The 9,162-nt window shown below is 34.3% G+C and overlaps 1 protein-coding gene and 1 pseudogene across 2 annotated transcripts; one reads left to right on the top strand and one right to left on the bottom strand.

The window, feature by feature from the left end:
* Nucleotide 1: 1 nt before the first annotated feature.
* Nucleotides 2-4,458, top strand: chtf8 (CTF8, chromosome transmission fidelity factor 8 homolog (S. cerevisiae)). Of its 2 annotated transcripts, XM_028448420.1 has the most exons (4): nucleotides 2-146; nucleotides 1,470-1,593; nucleotides 2,606-2,877; nucleotides 4,222-4,458. In XM_028448420.1, the coding sequence occupies exons 1-3, from the start codon at nucleotides 127-129 to the stop codon at nucleotides 2,858-2,860; spliced, it is 399 nt and encodes a 132-aa protein (XP_028304221.1). In that variant the 5' UTR covers nucleotides 2-126; the 3' UTR covers nucleotides 2,861-2,877; nucleotides 4,222-4,458. The 2 variants fall into 2 exon arrangements, with proteins under 2 accessions (XP_028304221.1, XP_028304222.1); XM_028448421.1 differs by lacking the exon at nucleotides 4,222-4,458 and having other exon boundaries at nucleotides 2,606-3,044.
* Nucleotides 4,459-7,079: 2,621 nt separating this feature from the next.
* On the bottom strand, nucleotides 7,080-8,450 carry LOC114464298 (rac GTPase-activating protein 1 pseudogene; annotated as a pseudogene).
* Nucleotides 8,451-9,162: the final 712 nt, after the last annotated feature.

Raw genomic sequence — 9,162 nt, 5'->3', positions numbered from 1 at the left:
GGCGGGAAATGACAACGGAGGTGTAAACAGTGGAAACTAAATCAAGTTTTCGGGTTAAAATTTGTGGTTTTGTCATTGTTTTACCAGCTTAGCAACGCATACCTACTCCTGGTTGTTCACGGAATTATGGTTCAAATAGTTATAAGGTAAGACATTTAAACATTTGCATTGAAATCGAAACTGTATATGTCCAAAAAGTGAAAACACGTGCATTTTAGCACTTCTAATTCCTTTTTTACTAATATGGATGTTGCTAGTGAAAACGCACTATAACAATAATTTTTCATTTATTTATTTTAAGCCCTAATTTGCAAATAAAACATTTGTTTTCTGTGAGAGTAGCAGAATCGGTATGTAGATTAAGTTTTTTTTTTTTGATACAAAAATAAAATGTTATGACTACTTTTACTGTTACAACTGCTGAAGCACATTTACTAGATTTATATACCAGATCTGACTTTTCAATTGAAGATATTCTCAATAAAAGCAGCTAAAAGCTTGTGTAGGTATCTTACTTTATTAGTTTTCTTGAAGACAGTTCTCATAGACATTTTCTTCTGCCTTAAGTGTTTGTAAAAAAAAATATATATATATAAGGTCATGTTTATGTTATTTTGTTATTATAGAATAGAATACACCTTTATTAAACCCCAGAGGGGAAATCACTTTTGCAGTAACACGGTTTATATACAGTATAAGAGACATATATGGAGGATCAAACCTGCCAAAAGTATGAATAAATTAATATATAAATGAATATTGAAACTGGTAAATAAATGGGACATAAATAATGAAATGTCTTGAATTTATTTCCACATTTATTTATTTACGCATTTATTTATTTCCGCACATATTTATTTCTACATTTATTTAATTCAACATTTATTTATTTATACATTTATTTATTTCCACATATCTGTGTCTGTATGCTAATGAGGTAGGAGGGACTAATTTCAGTTTCATTCAGGATTGGTTAACTGAGCGATCCAATCAGATCTGTTTACATTTAAGACATTTAATTATTTATGTCCCATTTATTTACCAGTTTTTATTAATTTATTCGCACATTTAATATTTATTTATTTATTCATTCATTTATTTATTTCAATATTTATTTATACTTTTGGCAGGTTTGGTCCTCCATATACGTACAGAAAGTAAGAACAAAAATAAATATAAATACTAATATAGGATAATAGTGCAAAAAACATTTAAACATACATATTTAGGAAAATGTCAGCATTTTCTTTTTAATATATGCTATGTATCTTTAGATGAATCTGTCTTTTTTTCTGTCTTTTTATGATTTAAGTGTTGAATAGAGAATGTTAATGCTGTAACAAAAGCAATTTGACGGAAAGAATCATTAAAGTATCTACTATTCATAAATGTTGCAGTGCAATCACCCCAATGATTAGGTAAAGCCTGAGCCTATCAGAAGTGTAAAAGTTGCGTCTGTGCGTCTGCAGAAGCAGCGTGGATGGGAGTCGTCCTCCAGAGTGGCTGCTGGTGGAGCTGCAGGGAGAGGTGATCCCCAGACACGACTCAGGTCTGACAGGAAATGTGATGGGAGACTTGCTCTACACCAAAGAGGTACTAATTATCGTTGATGCACGTTGTTGTTTTAATTCAATCATTAGAATTCAGCTGGTGTAGGGAATTTAAATCAGGTTTCTCCTTTTGGCCATATTGCGAGTTCCACCAGTTGAGAATTGCTGATCAAGTCATCCTAAAAACAAAGTCACAAAAAGACACCTAGTAGCAGGGTTGGGGTCAATTATAATTGTAATTGCATAATTGATAATTAATTACTAATTATAAGTGTCATTTTAAAAATGTGTCGCTGTCCTAATTGTAATTCAACTGTAATTGAGTTTAGATAATTCACTGTAATTGCAATTGCCATGAAAATGTAATAAAAAATGTTAATTATAATTTAAAACAAAACTGTTGATCCATGTTACAGTTCTACACATATGTAGTTAACAATTAGCAAAATATGTTTCATATCAATCTTTCCCACATTTTACCATTTTAAAAAATTGAAATTGAGGGGTATACTGGCAGAAAAAAGGCTACACCAAAAATATTAAAACCTATATTTTCATTGATTAGGAAGCCTAACAATGTAACCAATAGTAGAAAAGAAATTAGATGATAGATATTTGTTTTTAGTGTATTTTACAGCTGATTTAGGACCAGTTATCATTAGAGATGCTAACAGAAAGCTAACACAAGAGGAAGGTTAAGTTTTATTGGGTTATTTATTTCAGGCTCAGTAATTGTGATTAATTGTAATTGAACTTTAAGAATTTCATTTGATTTGATTTAATTTTATTACTAACATGAACAGAACATTAATTGTAATTGAACTTTAGTAATTGCAAACGTAATTTTGTAATTTACTTTCTGAGGATACAGAAAAATGGTAATTTAATTGTAATTGGAAAAAATCCTGGTCACCATAATCATCACTGAATTGTGATTGAACATGGGTAATTGAAAACGTAATTGTAACTGAAAAATGTAATTGGCCCTAACCCTGCCTAGTAGCATTTAAAAAGGAGAATAATGTGTGTCATATTGTTTACCTTTTCACCACCAGGGGGTGCCAGTGCTCATCGTAGGACATCACATTCTTTATGGGAAACAAGTGAAGCTGGATAAACCCTTTGCTGTCCTCACCAAGCACACAGGCCACTCACATGGTGGTGGCAGTGATGCTGAAGAGGTAACCATGGAAACGGACCAGGAAAGCTCCACCTCTACCTCTTACTCGGTGTCTGCTCTCATCAAACGGAAATTAATCTTTAAGACGCGACCAAAACCCATCATTACCAACGTGCCCAAGAAGGTGTAGCTGAGTGATGGAGTATCGTAAGAGGGAGGATTTTATGTGTATTTACCTATTGGAACAGATGCTAATGTACATTAAAAAAAAACCGTATTGTTTTATTGCTTTCACTATGGTGTGTACTCATGTCTGTAGAACCACATGGACCAATGACACTTTATTTAAATATTCAATAAAGCTGATAAAACTGTTTGGGATTCATTAAAGTGAATGTAATACGCAGCATTTTTACAAATATTTAAATATATACAGTATTTAAACTTTATTCTTGCACAAATTAGCATTTTACAGCATTACCAGTGATTTACAGTCAGGTGTTAACACTTTAGACATGAAGTGACATTAGGGCAGTGTTTTTCAACCTTGGGGTCGTGACTCCGTGAGGGGTCACCTGGAATTCAAATGGGGTCACTGAAAATGTCTAAATTGATAATAGAAAAAAATGCTGATTTTAAAAATTTACTTTTTTATCTCATTATTTCAGAAAAGCCAAATAATATTTTCTTGAAAAACAGGACAATTTTTTTATTTACTTATTTTTTTTATCATCAATTCAGGACAAAAACGAAAAATAGTTCCTATGAAAACAGAAAACCGGGGCCATTTTTTAAAATGTACTTATTTTTTATCTCACCATTTCAGAAAAAACAAAGAATATTACCCATAACACAAAAAAACAGGCCAATTTTCTTATTTTATATCTCATCATTTCAGGACAAAAACAAAAATAATTCCTGTAAAAACAGAAAATCTGTCATTTTTTTTCTTTTTGTTTACTTTTTTTTTTTCATCAATTCAGAAAACCCAAAAAAATATTTCCTGCTAATTTATTTTTTCCATTTACTTATTTGTATCTCATCAATTCAGGAAAATCACTAAATATTTTATTAAAAAATGGAGCACTTTTTTTTTTTTCTGAAAAAAATGAAAAATATTTCATATAAAATCAGAATAATGGGGCCAAATTTTTATTTACTATGTTTATCTCATCAATTCAGATTTTTTTCTTCATTGAATGCAATAAAAAAAATCATAGTTGGTTTATAGTTAGGCAATAGTTCATTTTGGCAAATTCTTGGGTACATTTTAGTATTTATCAATATTCTTGTTTAAAGCTTTTTTTTTTACTCTAAACTGTTCACATATTGTTTGTTAAAAATAGTCGTTTTCCCTAAAATAATAAATAATTGTGATAATTATTTTGGCCATAATCGTGCAGCCCTAATCTGACGTAATGTTCTGACTTTTTCTGACCTGGACATGTTGTTGTGTTCTCCTTTTATTCTCAGTGTAAGTTTAGTTTTTCATCATCATGGATTTAAAAAGGCTTTGGGAATTCATCTGGACTTGTTGCTGTTTGTCTGCAGGTGGAGTTAATCGGTGTCTCCATCACTGGTCTGAAGGCTGTGGTGGGCTTTCTGTACAGTGGAGAACTTTCACTGGATGGAGGAAACATCCACCATGTGCTGGAAGCTCCTTGTACATTTATTTTGTGTGAAAATGTGATGTTTTGTTGTTGTTTTCTGAGTGTTTTTGGAGTAATTTTGTGTGTTTTCGTTATCATTTTGTATATTTTTATCATTCTGAATTTTGTTGTTTTATGTTTTAGGAGTCATTTTGTGTGTTTTTGTTGTCATTTTGGGGTCTTTTTTTTTTTAACCTATTTAGTGTAGTTTTGTTTATTTTTTCAGTTATTTATTGTAGTAATTTTGTGGGTTTTAGAGTAATTTTATGTATTTTTGGTGTCATTTTGTTTATTTTTGCTTTTTTCTGTGTATTTAAGCAATTTTCTTTTCACACTTTTGTCATATTTTGTGTATGTGTCTGCCATTCTATGTTGTCTTTTTTTAAAATATTTTTCTGTGATCCTGTATATTTAGTTGTATTGTGGGGTTTTGGTGTCATTTTTTAGTATTTTTCTGTGTTTTTTTGTAAATATTTTTTACGTTATTTATTGTAGTCATATTCTATGTGTTTAGTCATTTTATGTATGTGTGTATATAGTAATCTAGTATTACAGTAATTTTATTTATTTTTGCTGTTTTCTCTTTATTTATTCAAATTTCTTGTATATTTTTCTGCTATTCCGTGTGTTTTTGGGGTTATTTTGTGCATTTACATTTGGGACCCAAGTTGCCCATGTCTGTAGTTCAGTAAGCTGTAGTAAGAAGTGAATTAGATTTTTTGTGTGGATTTTTATTTTCTTTGGAATAAGAAAACTCAATGAAACTTTTAACGTGAAAAGAAGAACAAGAACGTACCTACTTGTTATTTGTGCATGGTTGTGGAGTCATTTAAATGTTATAATGTGTATGTCTGGTATCTTTAAAAATGTCTGAGTTGAATAAATGGGTTTTATATTTTCTTACAAATTTTTTATTCTTATTTTATTTTTTCATATTTCATAACTTGTTTTAAGGATCTTATGATAGCCTTATCTCAGAAATTTTTTTTCCTCATTTTTCATTCCTTACTGGATTTTCACCCCTGTTTAAGTGTGCTCATCATATTTAAACTAGTTTTAAGGGTCTTATTGGTTTTCCAAAAATGAAGAATAGAACAAATGGCACTCCAAACGCTCCAATACTCCAGAAGAAAACACCTCTGCCAACACACTCAACCTTCTCTCACTTCTCACCTGTTCTGTCCAGTACACCTTAGGTCAGGTATAGGTGTAGTTCAACAATTAGACACTAGATGGAGCCCCAACATAAGTATTGGGTCTAAGCTCTGATTGAACATTTATCACACCTGTGTGTTTGGACACTCAGACAATGCAGTGGTAGTTGTTGGTGAGTGACTTCAGATTTATTATGGTTTATTTTAAAGTTAAAAGCTCCTAAAAGCAAGTGTTTAAGTTGGAATGTAGGTCATGTTAAAGTACACAGGTTGATTCTATGTTTTTATGACTTTTGGCCCAAATTTAAGTTAACTCTACAGCCAAAGTGTTTGGCCTTTTCAATTTTTTTGCCTTGAGACATTTTAGTCAAAATACATAAAGTTACTATTTGATCCAATTGATATATATATATATATATATATTGTGATTTCATAGTGTAATTTAGGTTAAAAGAATGAAGAATAAAATCACTAACATGTTAAGAGTAATAAATACTGGTGTAGAGTTTCTGATAAATAAGTTTACATAAATACTAAAATGAATAAATAAGTTTATGGGTAAAATACATTGTAAAAAACTTAAACTTTGATTAAAACGGTTGAAATTCATACACCAAAGCACATGATTTAATTTTACAAATAGAAATAGTCAAACATTGTAGGTTGGCTTAAAAAACATTGAATAGCAAAAAATTAATGAATATAAAGAATAAATTATTTAAAATGGCAAAAGTTCAGGTGGTTAATTTGTTTAAAAACTTTTGAATAGAGCTCATTCTTCTTTTTCACCCTTTTCTTTAAGGTTTTCAAGCTGCTACAAAACCTGCAACAAAATTGAATAAACTTTTAAAAGCTGAGTTGACCTCGTGTCTTACTTGCGTTCCATCCATGTCCTTTAAAGCTGGACAACAAGCATTGTAGAAAATAAGCTGGACACTTATGATTGCCTTATCTCAGAAAAAAAAAAAATATTTTTGAATTTTTTTTTGTTACTATAGCCTTACCTCTGAAATGTGGGTTTATCATATTTATCATGCTTTACTGGATTTTCACCCTAGTTTAAGTCTACTAATCATATATATATATATTTTTAAGGTCTTATGATAGCCTTATTTTAGAAAAAAAATATTCAAACAATTTTTATGCCTTTTGAAATTTCGGAGTTTGTCACATTTTTCAAATTTTTCATGCCTTACTGCATTTTAACCCCAGTTTAAGTGTGCTCATCATATTTAAACTCGTTTTAAGGCTTTTATGATTATCAATAATTGAATTTGTATGCCTTACCTCAAAATGTGATGATTTTCATGCCTTACTGTATTTTCACTGCAGTGTAATTGTGCTCATTATATTTAAACAATATATATTTATAAATACACACAATTCTCAAAATACAAACACGTCAAACTATGACAAATTAAAGACAGACACAAGGATTTCAAAGTTGTCCACGTGGTGGGCGTTAAAACATTTAATAAAAGCACAAACATTTAAGAAAATGGTTAAAAGTTCTGTTCTTAAACTACTGACACACGAGCTGAAAAACCATCACAATAAAAGCACAACCAATATATAAAGAAAAGCAATAGAGATACAAACAGCTGGGTTTTTCAAAATAAAACAACTATAATATAATATGTTATAAATAACTATATATGTACATAAAACAATGAAGCCTTTCAACACAATTAAAATATTTCGGACTACAGTCTGGGGTACTTTGTCACCGCTGCTCCGTCACAAACTGGTCCCAGTAATTACTGGGCATGGTCAGCAGGTGCTCCATCACCTTGATCTGACGGTTGGTGTCCCACATGATGGTCATGAGGTCTGGGTTGGGGACGGCGTGGCCCACGATTGTCGGACCAAAAACAAGGGCCAGGTTGTGAATGTCCATCCTGGTTTCTAGGCTTTCAGCCACTCGCTGCAGATGCAGAACCAGGAAGGCCAGCGTGTCTCTGTTGGCTTTGGGCAGGTCACTGATGCTCTGGTACAGCAGAGAGAAGCTGTTCTCCTCATCAGAAACCTCTGCTGCGTCCATGAAGGCCTGGGTCAGACGGAACGTGAGCAGCGGCTCCTTCAGGTTCCTTAGGAAGTCCTTGAGGAGCCCCGTCACGGTGTTGATGTTTTCCACCTCACTGAGGACGGGAACCATGTTAGTGAGGAGGAACTCCTCCTTCAGGTCTTTCACTTGGACGTAGGAACCGGACAGACGGTAGAGTCCGGCCTCACACAGGCCTCGCTGCTCAATCTCATTAACGCAGCTAATCACCAGAGGAGGAATACTGGGGGAGGAGTCAGGGGCGTAATCAGCCAGTACGTCATACACACACCCCTCTCCGATCTTAAGCGGGCAGCCAATGGGGTTGGGGGTGCAGGGCAGGGGGCAGCGCTCCCTACATTGTGGGTGGGACACCACTTTACACTCACTGCACTTCATGGACCGCTTTAAAAACTTGATCTTCTTTCCACAGTGAACGCAGGACACAGGCTTGATGACCATGTTGGAGACAAAGTGGTGGAGACGAGCGGTGCCGTCGTTCTGTGGAGCGTTGGGCTGAGCTTTGAGCTCTGGCTCCACGGGAACCTTAAAGTCAGACTCAACAGGTTCAGAGTCACACACGCCAGCACTTTCCCTCCCGCTGTGTGTCCGAGGAATCGGCTCAATGGTGGAAACGTCCTCCACGGGTTCTCCATTGGCAGGAACCTTCACGGTGGGGGTCTCGGTCACCAGGCTCTCGTTCTCTGGCAGCGTCTCCAACTCCGTCTCTCCCTTCGGTCTGGGGTGGATCTCCACCTCCACCTCCACCTGGTTGGGGGCGTGTTTTAGTGGGACTTCCAGGGCCCCTCTCTCTGTCTCAGCCTTAGTGAAGGTCTCTTTCCTGGAGCGGACTTTCTGCTTCTTCTTCCACTTACGACGGCAGTCGCCCAAGTTTCGAGCCAGTCGGCTAAAACCCAGGAAAGATAGAATGCCCATAATGTGACAAACTATCTTCAAGCTGCGTTAAAAACGTCTTTAAATGTGTATTTGATAGAGATGTGTTGGCGATCTGTCTCCAGATTGTGAACACTAACATCTATTCCTAAGAGTTTGTTTATATATTGAGAAGATGAAAGCTCAACTGACATTTGTCTCATGCTGACCGCTCATTGGTCGAGAGTTAACGGTTACTGCTCGCCTATTGGCCGAGAGTTTACAGTTATTTGTCGCCCATTGAGCGAGAGTTGTGAGTCACTTGTAAATAACCAAGATGATTGCGACCAATCACTGTTCTTTAATCCCCGGAAGTGTATAAGTGGTGGCCATGATAAAAGTTAGTTTGAATTTTCTGAGGAAAGGAAGTGCGGCCGTAGGATTATTACGTCATCTCGTGGAAGTGCGTCTGATCGTCAAAACTTCCAAACTAACGTGACCACCTTTTCCTAACTCCTCTCCTAGGAAAGTGGATAGGAAAGGAGATAGGAGGGAATATTCGGACGCAGCCTCGATATATTTCGATCATTACTCCATGTCGGTTGTCATTTATTTTATTTTATTTTTAAATAATCATAAATTGTGTTGCATACATGTGGAATGTATAATAAAAGTACAGTGTGTATTTTTTGCATGTGATTATGTTTTTGTAAAAACAAAATAAAAGTACAACCGCGAGGACTTCAAAATAAAAGAAACAAGGTATTTCATATAT

This window comes from Gouania willdenowi, chromosome 6 (assembly GCF_900634775.1).
Source record: "Gouania willdenowi chromosome 6, fGouWil2.1, whole genome shotgun sequence".
Taxonomy (NCBI): domain Eukaryota; kingdom Metazoa; phylum Chordata; class Actinopteri; order Blenniiformes; family Gobiesocidae; genus Gouania; species Gouania willdenowi.
The sequence above is the reverse complement of the archived record's forward strand: the minus strand, read 5'-3'. Positions and strand labels throughout refer to the sequence as shown.

Excerpts from the sequence above, each read along its gene's own strand:
- chtf8 (XM_028448420.1), top strand. The coding sequence starts at position 127 with ATGGTTCAAATAGTTATAAG. Across the intron at positions 147-1,469 it reads ATGGTTCAAATAGTTATAAG|AAGCAGCGTGGATGGGAGTC; the intron begins GTAAGACATTTA and ends GTGCGTCTGCAG. Across the intron at positions 1,594-2,605 it reads ACTTGCTCTACACCAAAGAG|GGGGTGCCAGTGCTCATCGT; the intron begins GTACTAATTATC and ends TTTCACCACCAG.